General features: G+C 36.7%; 2 protein-coding genes across 3 annotated transcripts; one reads left to right on the top strand and one right to left on the bottom strand.

Annotated features, from left to right (window-relative positions):
- Positions 1-298: 298 nt before the first annotated feature.
- LOC133293580 (uncharacterized) lies at positions 299-3200 on the bottom strand. The gene is made up of 5 exons (XM_061492169.1): positions 2895-3200; positions 2619-2749; positions 2347-2522; positions 1070-1178; positions 299-738 (listed from the first exon to the last, which is right to left on the bottom strand). Exons 1-5 carry the CDS (start codon positions 3160-3162, stop codon positions 430-432), a joined length of 993 nt encoding a protein of 330 aa, XP_061348153.1. The 5' UTR covers positions 3163-3200; the 3' UTR covers positions 299-429.
- Positions 3201-3962: 762 nt separating this feature from the next.
- LOC133293557 (vacuolar protein sorting-associated protein 45 homolog) lies at positions 3963-16925 on the top strand. 2 transcript variants are annotated; one of them, XM_061492147.1, is made up of 13 exons: positions 3963-4211; positions 5084-5285; positions 5432-5511; positions 5922-6149; positions 6603-6728; positions 6846-6926; positions 7027-7168; positions 7302-7480; positions 8595-8750; positions 9059-9166; positions 9258-9379; positions 15794-15925; positions 16367-16925. In XM_061492147.1, exons 1-13 carry the CDS (start codon positions 4122-4124, stop codon positions 16425-16427), a joined length of 1707 nt encoding a protein of 568 aa, XP_061348131.1. In that variant the 5' UTR covers positions 3963-4121; the 3' UTR covers positions 16428-16925. The 2 variants fall into 2 exon arrangements, with proteins under 2 accessions (XP_061348131.1, XP_061348132.1); XM_061492148.1 differs by lacking the exon at positions 3963-4211 and having other exon boundaries at positions 5191-5285; positions 5402-5511.
- The last annotated feature ends 2211 nt before the right edge of the window (positions 16926-19136 follow it).

The raw sequence follows: 19136 nt of genomic DNA, 5'->3' as shown, positions 1-19136 counted from the left end.
GTTTTATTTGTTTTTAATTGATATAAACTTTTTTTCTTCTTCTTTTCTTTGGACAGGAGTCCAGAGGTAAACGAAATGTTTGAGCCTTCGGAAAAGACCGCAATGTAGGTTCAAGATACATCCCTCATAGATGTGGCATTGTAATGCCATACTGCCATAGCCTTCGTATCTCTTCATTTCTTTTCTCCCTTCCATTTCCCGTGAAATAAACATTAAACAGTTTAGAACAAGAGCAATAAATGAATGAACGATTACCATCCACAATGTCAAAAGTTATAATAAGTTCCAAGATGCAAAATTTGAGATAAACTCCTAACTCTTCTCCTCAGTATTTACACATGCAGTCCCTTGTGTGCGCGTATATATGCAGACACACAGAGAGACAATAGATGGAGATATAATTATCAACTGTCGGGAAAAAAACACTATTTAAATATCAGAGTGCAACCGTACTAAACGCAAGGAATCAAAGGGAGTACTTAAACGCCATTCTCTTTGCTTTTTATTCAGTGGTCTTCCTTTCCCTGCTTTCTGTCTGTTAACTCGCACGTCTGCTAAACCCCAGGTACAACATTTTGTTTCCATGTCAAAGGATTCAAGCTTGAAGACACCATCAGCTTCTGCAGATGGATTATTTGAATCATCATCCACGGCGTATTTCACATACATAGGCCGGTCCTTGAATCGATCTAGATCATCTGGAACCCGAACTATCCTTTCAACACCAGGAGAAGACACCTGAAGGAACACATCTCAGATATAAAAGCTAATAGAACCAATAATAAGAAACATTGGTAATCAAAATTTCAATCCCTTAGCATCATCATTCAAATTCAGGAGGGAAAAAATAACCTCAGTGCCATGAGAAGAACATATGATTCATTTGCACTAAGATTTAAAAACATCATCAATAGCTTCCAGTGGATTTGATTAAGCAAGAAGGGAAACGAAAAGGATATAAGAGTACTTAAATAGTTTACACTCTCAAATTTTTTACATAGTGATAATCTTGAGATATCTCTATCCCTCAACATACGACAAAATGCCAATAAGATACTTGAAATGGTACCTCCAAACTCAAATTCTCAGGAACAAGTTTGGCAAGTTCCGCTTCATCCAATTTTGCTCTATAGGTTGTAGAAAAGACTTCAATATCTTCCATGCTGGGGGAGCCAGACCTATTGTACATGGAAGCCAGAACTCAGCAATTAAGACACGTCCAATATAATAGCAAGATAAGCAGCAGTTTACGCAAAAACGAAATGGTTATTCAAGACACATTGCATTAGGGAAACACAAAATGATGCAAAGTACTGATATTTGGTGAGTGCCTCTGCTGCAGTTAAAAGCCAGATTAATCCATTCATTGAGCAATGTACAGACAGCATTTACTGTTTTTAACTATAGATGAAGAGACCTGTTATGGGTTATGAAAAAGGTTTGCACTCAGAAACTGGGATAAATCAGGCACCCATCAAACGCAATTAGAAACCTGTGATATAATCATAAAAATCTCCAGACATTTTCTTACATTTTTAGGAGGGAAGGCACAACTGCACAATGGTATGTTTCTTTTGACAAGCTCAATACTCCTTAAATTATAGAGGCAAAAGCCTCTTCATTTTCTCACAGGGGATAGGAATGCTGAATATAATAATCGTCATTTAACTTCAACATTTCCTTTTTTCTTTGGACCTTCTTTACCGATAAAACTGCAACAACTCCCCCTATCCTGATCAAATGGTTCCAAAGTCTGAAATTCAGCCTAACACCCTATCTCAGTATACTAGATATGGAGGAAGGAAATAAGCCTCAGAATAATTATGAACAGCAGGAGCAAATAAGTAAATAATAATAAAAAAAACACAACAGATATCCAGCCTAGTATATCCGATCATGCAATCTTAAACTTAGGCTTACTACATAAAACAACAAAAATAATTACACGAAGACAAAATAAGTAAGGATTCATCATAAATCATTTAGAATAGATATGGATTATTCATAATGACTGTTGAATAATAAAATTTATCAAATTAAACCAGACTGACTGTCTGTCTAAGGAAGTTCAACTATATCTGAATCAGGAAGTATACATTTCACAAACTGACAGACATAGCCACAAGCGTCGTATCCCGTAATTCCTTGATGCTTAACCTAATCAAATTGGTTAAATTTGATTAAACCAGCATAAACTCCAAAGTTCCAGTCTAAATCGTTTTTAGCTCATTTTTTTGGGTTTTTAATTTTTTAAAAAAGGGAAGGGGGGAGGGGGTTCTATAGTAAAATTAAAATACAACAATAAATAGCATCTTATAAAGTATACACACAGCAATAATGTCTTACTTGTTGGAAAGCTTCTCAATGCGTACTTGAATAGCGGAATTGAGCAATGTTTTAAAAGCATAAATTTGCAAGTCACCGTCAAAAGACACGGTAACCTCTTTAGCAATGGCTAGTGCCTTTTTATCCCACCATGTTCCAGCGAGTGAGATTCCACCACCTGCGCCGCCATCACCTGCCTTCAAAATGTGCAAAATCATATTCCTCAACAAAATCAAAATTTTCTATCAACAATATAAATATAGAATACCAATCGAAACTCAAACACATCTTACATAGGGTACACCATCCTCTTCTTCATAGTCCACTTCTTCGTCATCCTCATCTTCATAGACCTCTTCTTCGTCAGAGTATTCTTCATCGTTGTCGTTATCATCGCCATCATCATCATCATCCAGTGATGCCTCTGTGCAATCAAGAAATTCCGTCAGAAAATGTAAGCAATTTAAACAGACCAAAAATAAAAATAAAAATCAACTTGAAGTTCAACGGAGAGTTCAGAAAGAGATAGAGAGAAACAATGAGATTTGAGAGATTCAGAGCAGTTATACCGTATTCAAATTCATCAAGGAGGTCCTCTTCTTCTTCCATTGATACTTCTTGGACAATGGAGGTTTCTAGAACTGGCTCTGAATCAGAGTTTCTCTTCTTGCCATGCAGAATTAGGGGCTTTCTCGGAATATATGGAAATGTCAAAAATTGAAAAGAGAATTTAGTTGCAGAGCGAGGAGGGGCATAGAAGCTAGTTCTAGTGATTGTGATAAGTGGTGAGGAAAAAATTCGCGAAGGTTTCAAGCTCCAAGGTTTAATCAAATCCATTGGACTTCTCCAGAACCCTTGCCAAGAAGTAAAGTCTAAAAGGCTAAACGGCGAAATTCGAATACAGTAGAACTCTGAAGGATTTAAATTTGAGAATATAAGGTTAAATTCGAATATTACATATAAAAAAAGTTACATTTTCTTTTTTAATGTATGTTATTTAAATCAGTGTATTAATTACACGTAATCAACAATAAAGTAGTTTGTAAGAGATAAATTAAAAATGGTCGTTCATTTTTTAGAAAAGTATTTCTCCGGTCATCGATACAGTGAATTTAAAACGATGTCGTTTTAGAGTTATAAATTTAAAAAATAATAATCATAAAGACTAATATAATCTTGTAATATATTATAATTACAAAAATATCTTGATTTTCGTTTCAAAACGATGTCATTTTGAATTCACGAGAGATAACTTATCTCCATTGACGGAAGAAATGTTTTACTCTTAATTTTTCTAACCAACCAAAGTGCTCAAAAAAGTTTTGTTTTTTTGGGAGATATTATATTTACTATATATTTTTTTTACTTCCTATTACTACTAAATTTTAATCATTCATTTCTGTCAATCTAACGGTTATAATTTATGGGGTCATACTTATTAATTAATTATTAATTTATAATAAATTATGACAGTTAGATTGATGAAAATCAACCGTTAAAATTTACTAATAAAAGTTACTTAAAAAAATAGGAAAAGTATAACATTTCTGTTTTCTTTTCTTTTATTTTTTTAAAAAAGGTATCAAAACAATTTAAAGGGGTTGCAATAAAATTTGGCATCAACGAACAACGAGTAAAACGGTGCGTTAGAGCCAAACGATCGTCGTCCTCGCTCGTCGTGGATCTGAATTCTGAAGTCTGAACCCCTTTGTCTCTCTGCTCCTCCTAGAGTCCTAGATTCGCACACGCTGCAATTGAACTGATCTTCATCGAGAGATTCAAGTCCCATACATAAGATGGTGCTCACATCGACCGTGCGTGATTACATCAACCGCATCTTGCAGGACATCTCCGGCATGAAAGTTCTCATCCTTGATTCTCAAACGGTACATCGCACTTTTCCTTGACGATCTTCCACAATGCTCAAAAATCTCACCAAAATATCAACGTATTTCGATTTGTTTTTTGTTTTTGTATTTCATATATTGCCAAATGCCAAACATGAATAAGAAGATACATGTGTTACCTACGGTTGGATCAATTTCTCTTTCTTATTTATATATAGTTTTTAGTTTTTCGCTCTGAATTGTGGATGATTAAGTGTCACTTACGGTAGTTCGAATTACCTATTTGCGATTTTCACGGACTGCTATTTCTGCTAAGCTTAGCTACAAATTGCTCTCGATTGTTCTTACGGATCTGTCTGTCAAGCAAATTATGTAGTGCAATTATATGGCGGTTTTAATTTTTCAGTATTTTTGTGGTTCATGAGTAAATTTTTGTTAGGAATAGGTTTGTATGTTCTATGAAAGATGAAAATACGTCATTGCCTTGGTAATTAATTACGAAATTATATTGTTTCTGTTGTTACTTTGTTTCCTTTCAACAATGGAAGGCAAGTAGAGATTGTAGGTTTGAAACCACTGGAGTGACAGTGAGACTCCGCATTTCATTTTGTTTGAAAGGAAAGGCTCATTACGTTTGATAATTATGATGGTCTGATTGATTATTGTGATATTGGCCTCGTTTGATATTATGCTTATAATGTTGATGTATGCTTGTAAAACCGTTACCTGTGGTTTTATTGCCAAGACACCGAGGAATTATGTTTTGACTTATACTATTTTGTTTTACTCCGTCAAAACCATAAATAAACCTGCCAAAGGTACTTAATTCCTAGAATTTATTTGCTTCTGTTTGTTTAGGAGGAAATCAGTGTTTTTGATGTTGAGTCAATATATTTCTCAAATCGATGCAGGTAAGTATTGTAAGTGTTGTGTATTCACAGTCAGAGCTTCTTCAGAAAGAGGTGTTTTTGGTAGAGTTGGTAGATTCTATTTCCAAGTCAAACGAATCAATGTCACATCTCAAGGCCATTTACTTCGTTCGACCTACATCAGAGAACATCCAGCATATGCGCCGCCAGCTGGCTAGTCCCAGATTTGGAGAGTATCACCTATGTAAGTTCTTTAAATTTTTGCTTGAAAATTAGAAAAACTATAGTGCAATCCTTCTTTAGGAATTTAATTTCTAATTTCCCCAAGTTAAATAGTGATTTTCTCCTATTGATTTGAAGACTCTTTGTGAATCCATTCCAAAATTACAGTTTTCTCCAACATAATGAAGGACACTCAGATTCACATACTTGCTGATTCAGATGAACAGGAAGTTGTCCAGCAAGTTCAGGTAACTGCTTATGCGTGCACAATACTCTCTACTTTTTTGTCTGTTTGGACTTAGGAACTTTGCTATAACTATTTTATGATTTTTTGAACTGCACATTAATTTTTGTGATGATAGATGCTTGTCTTAGAATTTATTTCAAAATAGATAGGAAAATTACTGGTCAGTTTGTAGTATCACAAGAATATTATTAAGTTCTCGTGAAATAACTCTTGGATGGAAGGTTATCTTCGTCTTTCTTAATCCTCCTATAATTGCAAATTTTTTATGTTCTCTGTCCAGTTCTTTATCTGATATATGACTCCATATGTTGAGCTTGAAGCCTTGAACACCCGATCCTTTGTGTTGCAATCTCAAATGCTGGGGTTTGTGTTGCCAAGTTTCATTCTGATATAGTTGTCCTGATCATCCAGGAGTTCTATGCAGACTTTGTTGCCATTGATCCTTATCATTTCACTGTGCACGTGCCTTCAAATTACATTTATATGCTCCCAGCTGTGGTAGATCCTTCAAAATTGCAGCACTTCTGCGATCGGGTTGTTGACGGTCTTGCAGCTGTTTTTTTGGCATTAAAACGGAGACCAGTAATTAGATATCAAAGGACGTCTGACATTGCAAAAAGGATAGCACAGGAAGCAGCTGTGAGTTTAGGCCACCTTGTCTTGCTGGATTTTTTTTGCTTTATGTTAAATAATTGTATATGCATTTTAGCAATGTGGTTATTGGTTTCTGCAATGAGTTCAAGATTTTATATCTTCATAATTTCTATAATTCTGAATTTCGTATGGCTTATCTCTGAGCATGTGCATACTTCTGTGCACACATATAGCCAATCTATATGTTCTTTTGGGTGGCAATGTGTTTATCTGATAGAACTGGACTAGAATTTAGTAAATTTATGGAGAAAGCAGGAAAATTTATTGATGAGGAAAGTAGAGTGAATTCAGTGGCTGGTAATCAGTATTTCGAGAGCTTGGTCTCTCCCCATAACTCAATTCTAATTTTACTGTACCTCCCTCCTTGCCCCCTATTTCCTTTTATTCTACTGTGGATCTAGAGGAGTATACTAATTTACATTATTGGGCTTGAAACAGAAACTGATGTACCAAGAGCAAAGTGGTCTTTTTGATTTTAGGCGAATGGAAGTATCTCCATTGTTATTGGTGATTGACAGGAGGGATGATCCTGTAACCCCATTGCTAAATCAATGGACTTATCAGGTATCTGTGAGATTGACACATGATCATAGTGCTTACTGACAAACTTACAGCTGAGCAATTTGATTACTTGTTTATTCATTTAAGTAATGCTCTATTGTGGTGTTATAATACTTACAGGCTATGCTTCATGAATTGATTGGAATCCAAGACAACAAAGTGGACTTAAAATCCATTGGTAAATTTCCAAAAGATCAGGAGGTTGGATACATTTCTTATACTGGGTAATTATGTGAGCACCATATTGCAGTCTTGATTTTGTGCTCATTGAAAGCAACTTTGTTGCCATTTCTTGTCACAGGAGGTTGTGCTGTCATCAGAACAAGATTCCTTTTTCAAAGCTAACATGTATGAGAATTTTGGGGATATAGGTATGAATATCAAGCGGCTGGTTGATGAATTTCAGCAAGTGGCAAAGAGTAACCAGAACATCCAAACAATAGGTTTGCACTTTTATTCTCTCACATTCCAGAGTAACAAAACTCCTTCAGCTGTTACAATTACAGATGTAAAAACTTATTTATACATGGCGACATAGTATAAAATTCACTGATTTTATGATTTGACTCTTGGCAGAGGATATGGCCAAATTTGTTGACAATTACCCTGAGTACAGAAAAATGCATGGAAATGTGACAAAACATGTTACTTTGGTAACAGAAATGAGCAAGATAGTTCAAGAGCGAAAACTTATGTTAGTTTCACAAACAGAACAGGAGTTGGCTTGCAATGGAGGGCAAGGGGCTGCTTTTGAGGTATATATTGTATGTAGTTATTGAAACATTCTCCTTTGCTTATGCTCTAACTTCAAAGATTTTTGGATGACCATTAAAAAACTAAGGAAACTTATATTCATTTATTTACATACTGTATAATTTCTGTTATAATTGAAACTTATATCTAATAGATTACCCCACACAGAGAACTTTCGAGATGGAAAAAACAGGAGAATCCTTTCAAGTTGTGCAATGTTTGTTAGAAATTAAAAAATGTTCCCTTGTTCTCGGCACATGGGACTTGCTGATGTATTTCTTTGGCGGTTCTGCGAAATTAGAAAACTAATATATATTAGTTTTTTCATTTCAGTGCTGATATTCGTTAGAAAGGATGCGATGTCCTTCTTGTAATTTTTTTGTTCTGTCTTATTAAGTTTTACGGCTCTGGTTGTTTAGAGATAGAAATTGATATTACAGAAATGAAAGGAAAAAAATCTGTTTATCGACGAGAAATGGAACGTACACTCAAGAGACAATTCTCTTGCCAAGGGGAATTCTCCTTCAACTGAGCACTCTCAGCTTCACTCAATATTTGTCAAAAGCTACTTCTCAAAGAGGGGTATATCCCCTTATATACATGCAATACACTATTGTGACAAGCCTCCAAATAACTAGCCTATACTAACTAACTAACTAACTAACTAATCTAACTGACTGCCTCCTGTGTTCCCTTGTATTTTTATTCGTAACAATAAGCTTCATATTGTTTCCCTAAGAAGTTAATATTTTCTTGGATGAAAACAGTTATTGTGGCTTACTCTGTTCTCACTTAGTCCATTCTTTTTCAATGTGGGACGTCTTCACTCACATTTGAATTCCTGAACAATGATGTGAAGTAAGAACAGGGATCTGGTGTGAAGTCTAAGACTAAACAAATCCCAGAATTATATCCATTTTTAGTTTCACATGGCCAACAATCCATGTTTAACATAACAGATTATATGGTATATGAAGCAACCTCACTTAATAAAGCAATTATATTTTTCCTTGTTAATTGTTATGATATGTACTAATAACAGCTTTAAAATAATAAAGGTAACATACAATCCAGGTGATAAGTGATAACTTCTATCTCTAATGTACTCTTTTGCAGGCAGTGACGAATCTACTAAACGATGACAGCATATCAGATGCGGATAGACTACGTTTGGTCATGCTGTATGCTTTGCGATATGAGAAGGATAGCCCGGTTCAGTTAATGCAGCTCTTTAACAAACTGGCTTCCAGATCTGCCAAATACAAACCCGGGGTAAACAAATTTAAACCATTGTCTTCTTTAATTTAATCCACATATTTTCATGCGAGAATGTCTGAATGTCAGTCATTAATCCTTAAGTGATGTTGTCCACCTTTTAAACCTTAGATAAATTAGTAGTGATGGTGATACTATTTTGAATTGTGTTGTCTTCTCATATCTTTGGCTTTGGATTTTCGTGTAGAAATTTACATTCAAATAAATTAAATTAAGAACAGCATATTGATGGATGCTACTGCTGTTTTTTGATGTGGCTACATGAGAAAGTTACTGATATTGATATCTTTATTGTGGCACAACAGCTTCTTCAGTTTCTTCTAAAGCAAGCAGGTGTAGACAAGAGAACTGGTGATCTTTTTGGAAATCGAGATCTAATGAACATTGCCCGTAACATGGCTCGTGGGTTGAAGGTCTGCATAGAAATATTATGACTATTATACCATATCCTTAATGACGCAAGTCTTCAATCCTAAAATATTTGTTTTCTGAATTTTGCTGCAGGGTGTTGAGAATGTTTACACCCAGCACCAGCCACTTCTGTTCCAAGTCATGGAAAGCATTGTCAAAGGGCGGTTGAGAGATTTGGACTACCCATTTGTTGGAAATCACTTTCAACAAGGAAGGTTTGTTGCTTTTAAAAATAAATTCTTATTTGTGAATTTCTAGGCATCCCTTGGTTTCTATCCAAATTAGTGATGCCACTAGGTGTTCCATGGTTTCTAAATATTGTGATATTTAATTGAAATTACAAAAAAGTATCAAACTTTTTAGTGTTTAGCACTAACTAAGTCAAAAGAATATGTAACAGACCAAGCAACAATTTCCAGAATAAAAATAAACTGAGACACGTTTGTATAAAATGCAGAAATTCAATGTATCAATTACAAGTAATTTTCCATGACATATCTCAAGTATAAACTCTCATTACAGAACTGAATAGACCAAAAAAGAAATACAGAAATTATGAATATAGATTCAAGGGAATTGGAGAGCCCCTGATCTCTCCCAAAGAACTAAATCTCAATTGTCCAAAGATTTTCCATCTTTCTTCGTGACTCCCTTTCACGTTCTCCTTCCAACCGTGTTGCTGACTCAGCCCAAGTTTGTTGCACCAGCTGCTACATTGCACCAGCTGCTGCAAGGGTAATTCTATCCTGTGTTGCAGCTGCACCATGTGTTGCATCTGCACCATGTGTTGCCTCACTAAGAGAGACGTTCCTTATCCGCTGCCTATGATATGTCTTCAATAGTGGAGGAGTTGTATCAATACTCCCCCCTAAATTGCGAACCTTGTCCTCGAGTTTGTACCAAGGAAATTGACAATTCAACTTGTACGAATCCTCCCAGGAGTCTTCGAATGAAGGCAGATTAAACCAACGGATTAAAACCTCAACAGCTCCCCTTGCAGTTTTTCGCCATTGTAATACTTCAGCTGGTTCCACCACAAGCTCAAACTCGTCTGATAATATAGACGGTAGGGGCTGGACCCTTGCAAGCTCCAAGTCAGGAAGTGCCTTTTTAAGTAAAGACACATGGAAGACCGGGTGTATAAGACAAGAAGGGGGTAAATCCAGCTTGTAGGCAGCTGTTCCCACTTTGGCCAGCACCCGAAAAGGGCCATAAAAGTGGGGGCTAAGTTTCTCATGAAGTCTCCGAGCTAAAGTCTTGAGTCTATAGGGCTGGATCTTCAGAAAAACCATATCATTTACCTCCAATTGGACATCCCTCCTATGCTTATCAGCAAGTTCATCCTATTTTGTGCCTTAGTTAACTGGTGTTGTAGTTCTCCTAATATAGCATCTCTGTTTTGGAGCATTCGATCCACTTCAGCCACCTGGACAGCATGACCAACTCTAAACAGAGAAGGAGGGTCAGAACCGTATAAAGACTTAAATGGGGAGATACCGGTGCAAGACTTGTAAGTGGTATTATACCAATATTCGGCCCAATGTAACCAATTTGGCCACTGCTTAGGACGAGGATGGCAGAAGCATCTAAGATAAGTTTCTAAGCATTTATTGACAATTTTTGTTTGTCCGTTAGACTGTGGATGATAAGTTGTGCTATACTTAAGAGAAGTACCAGCCTGCTTAAATAACTCAGACCAGAAATGGCTAGTAAAAACGCGATCCCTGTCAGAAACAATGGATATTGGGAAACCATGCAATTTGACAATATTTTTGACAAATAAAACAGCAACCTCTTGAGCACTATAAGGATGACAGAGGGGAATAAAATGGGCAAATTTAGTAAGACGGTCAACTATCACCAAAACCGTGTCAACCCCACAAGCTTTAGGCAAACCCCCTACAAAATCTAAAGAGATATCTGACCAAACCTGACTTGGGACAGGAAGAGGTTGGAGGAGACCAGCATGGGACAGATTGGAGACCTTACATTGCTGACAAACAGCACACTGTGCCACAAATTCTTGTATATCCTTCTTCATTCCCTCCCAATAAACCAGATTGGAAATTCGTTTAAATGTACGAAAAAATCCAGGGTGGCCCCCAACCAGGGAAGCATGAAACTCTCGGAGTAAAGTTGCTATGAGATTGGAATTTTTTGGGATCACCAACCTATCGTGAAAAGTCAATCTCCCACCTACTAACTGAAAACCAGGATGCTTGGAAGGATCCTTAACCAAATCCAACACAACCTGCCGAAGGGTAGAATCAGCCCCTTGTGCTTGCTCGATTTGTTCCACCATGGGCAGCCTTACAGAAGAAAAAGAATAAAAATTCCCTCTACGCGAAAGAGCATCCGCAACCACATTTTCTTTCCCTGGATGGTATTGAACCTCAAAATCAAAGCCCAAAAGTTTAGAGGTCCATTTCTGCTGATCCTCGCCCAACACTCGTTGGTCCATAAGGAATTTGAGACTTTTTTGATCCGTTTTGACCACAAAGTGCCGTCCTAAAAGATAACAATGCCACTTTTGGACAGCAAAAACCAAAGCCATCAGTTCCTTTTCGTATACAGATTTGCTCATTGCCAGTTGAGAAAACCCCTGACTAATGAATGCTAAAGGCCTTCCTTCTTGCATGAGTGCAGCTCCAATGCCTTTACCTGAAGCATCAGTAATCACTGTAAACAACTTATTAAAAATCAGGCAAGGCAAGAGTGGGCAGATCACACTTGAGGAGTTTGAGCTGGTCAAACGCAGCCTGAGCTTCTTCATTCCAAAGAAAAGAATTTTTCTTCAAGAGATTAGTTAGAGGCTTGGCCAATATGCCATACCCCTGCACAAACTTCCTGTAATATCCAGTTAATCCAAGAAACCCACGTAAACCCTTAATATTCTAAGGGACAGGCCATTGTTGCATTGCCATGGTTTTAGATGGATGATCGGCTTCAACCCCTTTAGAACTGATGTATGGCCAAGATATTCAATTTGAGACTGCCCAAAAACACATTTCTTTCTATTTGCGTACAACTGTTGTTGCCTCAGCTCCCCAAAAACAGCCCCCAAATGCTGAATATGCATCTCCTCGGATTGACTGTAAACCAGAATGTCGTCGAAGAAAACCAAGACAAAACGTCGAAGGAATGGCTTGAGGACTTCGTTCATCAATGCTTGGAAGGTAGATGGAGCGTTTGTCAAACCAAAGGGCATCACAAGATATTCGTAATGGCCTTCATGTGTACGAAAAGTTGTCTTCTCGATATCATCTACCTTCAACCTGATTTGGTTGAACCCGGATTTCAAGTCTAATTTAGAAAAAATGCAAGCAGCCCCAATTTCATCAATTAGTTCATCAATCACCGGCATTGGGAATTTGTCTGGCACTGTCATCTTGTTCAACTTCCTATAATCAACACATACTCGCCAGTTGTTGTCCTTTTTTTTACTAAAATTGCTGGGCTTGAGTAAGGACTCACACTGGGCCTAATCATTCCAGAACTCAACAATTCATTAACATTTTTCTCAATTTCATCCTTCTGATAGGAAGGGTACCTGTATGGCCGAATATTAGGGACCTCACTTCCGGGTTTGAGAAGAATAGCATGATCCCTGCTGCATTGTGGGGGGAGACCTGATGGGACTTGAAAAATATGGTCGTATTCAACCAGCAATTGCTTCAACTCTTCCCACTCCTTCTGGCATTCAGGAACAGTGAATGACTCCCAATTAGGATGTATTAGAAAACCCTGTCCCTTATTCTGGATAGCCTTTGTGATTACTTTAAAAGATGTCTCAGAGCAAGAGAGTTCTGGTTCAGCCCGAATTAGTACCCTTCGTCCCCCCTCTTCAAAGCTTAGAGAGAGTTCCCTAAAATTAGCTTTGATTGTACCCAATTCCTGAAGCCAGTCCATACCCAACACCACATCCACCCCTCCAAGCTTGAACAAAAACAAGTCTTGAACCACTTCAATTCCCTGAAACCGGATCCCTACTCCCGAACATACACCATTACAACTTAGACGATCACCGTTACCAATTTCGACCTTGTAATCAACAGTTTTCGTTGTCTTCCACCCGAGCTCACCAGCTGTCTCTTCCTTGATGAAATTATGCGTGGCTCCACTATCAATGAGGATCACGACCTTATGACCTCCTATTTCTCCCCATAACCTCATGGACTTGCTCGAAGCCAACCCCAACAAGCTGTGAGAAGAGAGCTGAAGCGTTGCGTGTGGGTTCTCGTTTTCCACGCCCTCTGTCTCAGTATTTACAACGTTATCATCATGTGCATCGTCGTCCTCTTCCCCTTCGATGACCACCAGAAGGTTCAGCTGCTTCGACTTGCAACGATGGCCAGGATTCCACCTTTCGTCGCAGTGGAAGCACAAACCTTTGCGAGAACGTTCCTGCCACTCAGCTTGCGGCAACCGGCGACCACCGGATCGAGTGTTGTTGTTGGACTGACCCTCTTCCATTCGCTGATGCTGGAACGATGGGTTAGGGTTCATTTGCGTTTTGGGAGCTTCATTAGACGGGTTAGTCATATTAGAAAAAGCTTGACCCGATTTTTGACCCGTTGACCCATATTGACCCGGACATGTGTTAAAACGAGTTGTTGCAATATTATTTGATTTCGACGGCCCAAGGATTCGACTAGGCCCATTTCTCCCAACTCCCTCAGCCAACCAAGCCCAATTTCTCCTCTCGACACGCTGTGCCTTCTTCATCATCATCGGCAAGCTGTCTAATGGCTGTAGAAGAAGCTCTTATCTGATACAAGTAGTTAGGCCATTCAGCCAAATTCCCCTAAGGACGTCCTCATCGATGAACTCCAAGCTGCCGCTTATTTTTTCGAAATCCCTCCTGAAATCTTGTACGCTGCCGATCTGACGAAAGCTCAACAACTCGTGAAGTGGATTTCCCTCGAGATCTGGCTGGAAACGGCTAAGAACTTCCGCTCGGAATAAACCCCAAGAGGTAGTTGTGGTGCTCCTCTCCCACCATTGGTACCAGTGTAATGCCTCCCTTTCGAGAACGATCATCACCGCTTTCAATTTCTCCCTGTCAGACATTGGGTTCATCTCAAAATAACGTTCCACCCGAGTTAACCAGTCATAAGCCCCCAAACCAGAAAAAGAAGGTAATTCTAGCCGCCTCCTCATAGTTTCTCCGTGGTGGTTCCTTCCTATTTCGTCACCGGATATCTCTGAAGAGCCTCTACTTCCTCTTCCCTCCCTTCCTCGTCGTCCATGGCTTCTGGACCGACGGTCTTCTCTGTTTTCGTTCATGTTTTGCATTCCCCTTAATACCTTAGCTAATCCTGCTTCGAGTCGTTGTATTCCTTCCTCCGTTCTTACCATTCTCTCTTCTAAAGCTTCGATTCGAGAGTCCATTGTTCTCGTCAACACCATTCAACGCTCCCAAGAAAGAGAGCTTTGATACCAATTGTAACAGACCAAGCAACAATTTCCAGAATAAAAATAAACTGAGACACTTTTGTATAAAATGCAGAAATTCAATGTATCAATTACAAGTAATTTTCCATGACATATCTCAAGTATAAACTCATTACAGAACTGAATAGACCAAAAAAGAAATACAGAAATTATGAATATAGATTCAAGGGAATTGGAGAGCCCCTGATCTCTCCCAAAGAACTAAATCTCAATTGTCCAAAGATTTTCCATCTTTCTTCGTGACTCCCTTTTACGTTCTCCTTCCAACCGTTTTGCTGACTCAGCCCAAGTTTGTTGCACCAGCTGCTGCAAGGGTAATTCTATCCTGTGTTGCAGCTGCACCATGTGTTGCCTCACTAAGAGAGACGTTCCTTATCCGCTGCCTATGATATGTCTTCAATAATGAAGGAGTTGTATCAGAATACCTGTCAGTTAATGTGGCACCACTCATGTGATAAATCGTATCAACAATTTAGCATGTAATGGGAAAGGACAGGCTTGATTTTGGGAGCATATCTTGAGCTTTTGTGGTGGCTTCACACCCTTGATGAATGCAGGATTCTGCAATTCTTTCTGTATTATACTGCTGAGTTTGTTTTATCCATAGGACAGAACCTTATAATAGATTGGGGCAATGTTCTATCAAGGGAAGAAAAATAATACTCCCATTCAGCCTGCCGAGACAAAGTTTTTACTACCTTAATCTGCACAGTTACTTTATATCGTGTCAGTAATGCACAAATGATTTTATCCCTTGCAGCTTTTGTCTATGCTCTGTACCTTTCAAACCCTCATAAATCTGTAAATTATGCGACCTGTTTTATGTCCCATGTTCCACTAGCACCAGCAAGAGCAAACTATAATTTTGGAGTTAATCTGGTTGATTATTTGATAATGCTATTGTAGGACTATCTGAGTTGTTTTATGCGTTACATTTTAATAGGATTATTAGGAACTTTGTAATTTTTTAATGAAAAATTCTCTGTTTAATATACGGTTAATAAGAAGGAAATATCCTATGTCCTTACAGATCATGTAGGAATGAGCTTTTTGTCCAGGAAGAGAGAGATTTTTCGCACATTATATGTTTCTAATAATTTGTTTTAATTTTTATGAACATTATTATCACAGTGGAATAATCTGAGTTGTGTTGTTAATGACTACATGAAAAACAGGCCGCAGGAAGTTATCATCTTCATTGTTGGCGGGACAACTTATGAGGAGGCACGTTCTGTTGCTCTACAAAATGCCAGCAATACTGGCATTCGGTTTCTACTTGGTGGCTCTTCTGTTCTTAATTCTAGAAGGTATGATTAAGTCATAAAGATAGTTGGATTCAAATAGTTGAAATTCCAATTGTGCTTTCAATTTGGCATGCTAACAATGATATTAATTTTTGAATTGAACTCACCCCTACCCGCGCAAAGTTGGAGAGTTTTGTGCATTGGGGGGGTTTGCTTTATAGTTTCAGTTTTGTCTTTTGTTAATTGCAAAACTTGAAAGTAATCGCAAGGCTTATTTATTTAGTTATTTTGAATGTTGCTTTAAGTGAGTTGTTGGTCTTGGTTTCGGTGATAAAGTTTGTTGGTCTTCAATTTGACTTACAGATTGATATAGCTTTGTTATTTGGTTGTTCGTTGATTGGTTCAGGGTACTTTAGTTAACTGCAAAAACATTCAACTTGCTCTGCACATGGTTGCATTCTGGATTTCTTACCATAGAGGTGTTTTTTAAATATGAATTTGCAGGTTTTTTAGGGACTTGGAAGAAGCTCAAAGGGTAGCTCGTTCTAGTACCAGTGTTGTTTGAAGTTTATCCTGGCAAATTTTGCATGTTGAGGGCCATGTAGATATAGTTTTAACAGCTTCAGGCTGGGAATTTCTGTTTTGCACCCATGTATATTCATAAAAAAAGTTGCAAAAGGAACTAGATGTGGGGTATCAGACTCAATCCATTGTTGCTGCAGAAGGCAATCATCAACCATTAATCAGGTTAGGTACTAGTTGGCTCCTGGCAGATGAATGCAATTCGAGATAAAATATGAGAACTTCAAGAGCAAACCACCCGACCCTCTTTGAATTCGTGGGGAAAAAAGTAGAGACGGAACATATAGGTACAGGAAAAGAAACCTTTTGATTTGTGAAAATTTTCGTCATCATTTTGGCTGACCAAGTCTAATGGTTTTGTTGACACTTACTAATGAAAGAACAATTTTGTATAATCATGTAACGAATGTCCCATTCTTTTGTATACTAACAGATGTATTCCATTTGTAGATTTACGCGACTTCATAATTTTTAAGTTCTGGTTGTGACACTGAGTTGTGTTATGTGATGCACTTGTTGATGGCATTTTGTGTCGGTTTTTCTGTTGGAGAATGTCATGTAAAGATCTGAGCACGTCTGGAATAGGCTATTTACGTTGTCTGAATTCATTTTCATGACAGAATGCTTTCTGGACGAGCTCTGTGGATTTTTGGCTGGAGGACCGGAAATTAGTCTTGTTCCATGCTTTCTTTTTGGTCAATACTGAATGTTTAATGAGAATTCACTCTGCCATATACTTGAAATGATTTTATAAATTTTTTTTTTTTACAAATTGTTCTTTATTTTAACCCTCCAAAAAAAAGTTCTAGTGTAACAACAATTGTACGCAGTTCATGAAAATTTTCGCAAATTACTATAAACTGCTGATTCAAGCTATCAATGTTATTTTGACTATTGCGTATATTTGTCGATAATAATATAGTAAATATCACTTGAGAAAAATATGATTTCTAAGGTTTACGTCGATAATACCACTAAATCTAATATGATTATTTCTCCTATTTTTCTATTTTTTTTAAAAACAAATTGTTGAATTATATTAAAGAGGTTCACACACACAGGTAATTTATGTATGAATTAAAATTATATTTATTGACTAAAAAGGTAATTAAATTTTATTTAAAATTTTTAGAATTTAATTTTTTTTTTTTAAAGACAACATTACTTATTTACTATATTTTACCCAAAATTATGTGAACCATGGCTAAAACAAATTTGGTCAATTTGTTGATGGGATTCAAATTTTATATTTAAGATTAGTTGATGGATTTGATCTCCCTTCTTCTTTTTTTCGGTAGATAGCCCTACGTGTTAATTATTAATCATTTTTTGTAAGGAAGATAAATTGACTCTGTCTATACTATCAGCTCCTTGTCTGCTAGATTTATCAAGACTTATATCATATGTGAGGAATCCCGGTCAAAATGTATCATTTCTTTATGTAAGACTAGTAGTTAGGGTCAGTTAGTTACATATTTATTAATTATAAGTGTACTTATAAATATATAAAATTTAATAGATATTAGTGTCTTTGGGAAAAAATTGAAAAATGTTGAAAATGTGTTATTTTCAAAATATACACAATAATATAAAATTTCTTAAATATTTTAAAATTTGCATTAATTGGATGAAAATGCCGGAAAACAAACGGTAGATACTTTCTTATCAAAATAAAAATAAAAATTAGGGATATAAATGGAAGTAATTATAAAGGAAGAAATAATATATTATTATTTTTATATTTGATGAAAGATATATAGACTAGTCGGTACACGTACATCCATAACACTTAAAATTATACTTGTAAAATTCGGTCCAATCCAGTCGGATCGACTCGGAACCCAACAAACCGATCATCGAATCATTTTGAATCAAGTATTGGATTGGTCATGCATCGATTTAGTAAAAACTCGATCAAAATCGGTGACCCGGTTATCCAATGACCTAATGACCTGGGTCGAGTCATGCATTAAAAAAAAACTAAAAAATCAAAATTCTTTCATCCTTTAAAAAAAATATATAACTCATTTTAAAAACTTTTTGTATTACAAAAAAAAAAAAAAAAAAACTTTTTGTAATTTTATTTTCTAGTATTACAATGACTTCAAATTTCAACTTCCAATACTTAAGCAATTTGCGAAATAATAAATTAAGAGAATGTGACATATGTCATTTTTATTGTAGTTGAATTTGAAAAATATGAATTCAATGTCATTGAGAGGTATATTTATAGAAATTCTGAGTTACAATTTAATTTGACATAGTAATAACATGCATTTTTATTTATTTATGTTTCATGTTTTTGAACTTATTTAAAAAACCTTGTTTAATTCATTTTAGATATGGAGAATATAATTAAATTTATAATTTTATATATTTATATATATTCAGATCAACCAATCCAATTAATAACTCACCAATCCGATCAGTGACCCAATAATTCAGTACCCCACCAGATCAATGCCGTCGTCGAGTTTAATAACACTTCTGAAAATATTTTCAAAACAAACGGTCTGCTCTCTTTCTCTTTCTGACTGTTTGGCAGAGGATTCGATAATGTGCTAATATTTCTTCATTCGTCATGCTTACACACTGACGTGGACAATCCAACTTTCCCATTTTAACAAGCAGTCACATATTTGAGGTCACTGCCCTCACACAAAACGCCAAATAAGATAACCTTGATCACAAT

The sequence above is a fragment of the Gastrolobium bilobum genome, unplaced genomic scaffold, assembly GCF_033153095.1.
Source record: "Gastrolobium bilobum isolate Gb01-03AN ecotype WA unplaced genomic scaffold, APGP_CSIRO_Gbil_v1 utg1090, whole genome shotgun sequence".
In the NCBI taxonomy this organism is placed as follows: Eukaryota; Viridiplantae; Streptophyta; class Magnoliopsida; order Fabales; family Fabaceae; genus Gastrolobium; species Gastrolobium bilobum.
This window is presented reverse-complemented; position numbering and strand designations above follow the sequence as displayed.

Excerpts from the sequence above, each read along its gene's own strand:
- LOC133293580 (XM_061492169.1), bottom strand. The coding sequence starts at position 3,162 with ATGGATTTGATTAAACCTTGGAGCTTGAAACCTTCGCGAATTTTTTCC. Across the intron at positions 2,750-2,894 it reads CCTTGATGAATTTGAATACG|AGGCATCACTGGATGATGAT; the intron begins GTATAACTGCTC and ends TTGATTGCACAG. Across the intron at positions 1,179-2,346 it reads ATTGAGAAGCTTTCCAACAA|GTCTGGCTCCCCCAGCATGG; the intron begins GTAAGACATTAT and ends CATGTACAATAG.
- LOC133293557 (XM_061492147.1), top strand. The coding sequence starts at position 4,122 with ATGGTGCTCACATCGACCGTGCGTGATTACATCAACCGCATCTTGCAG. Across the intron at positions 5,512-5,921 it reads AAGTTGTCCAGCAAGTTCAG|GAGTTCTATGCAGACTTTGT; the intron begins GTAACTGCTTAT and ends CTGATCATCCAG. Across the intron at positions 6,729-6,845 it reads TAAATCAATGGACTTATCAG|GCTATGCTTCATGAATTGAT; the intron begins GTATCTGTGAGA and ends TAATACTTACAG.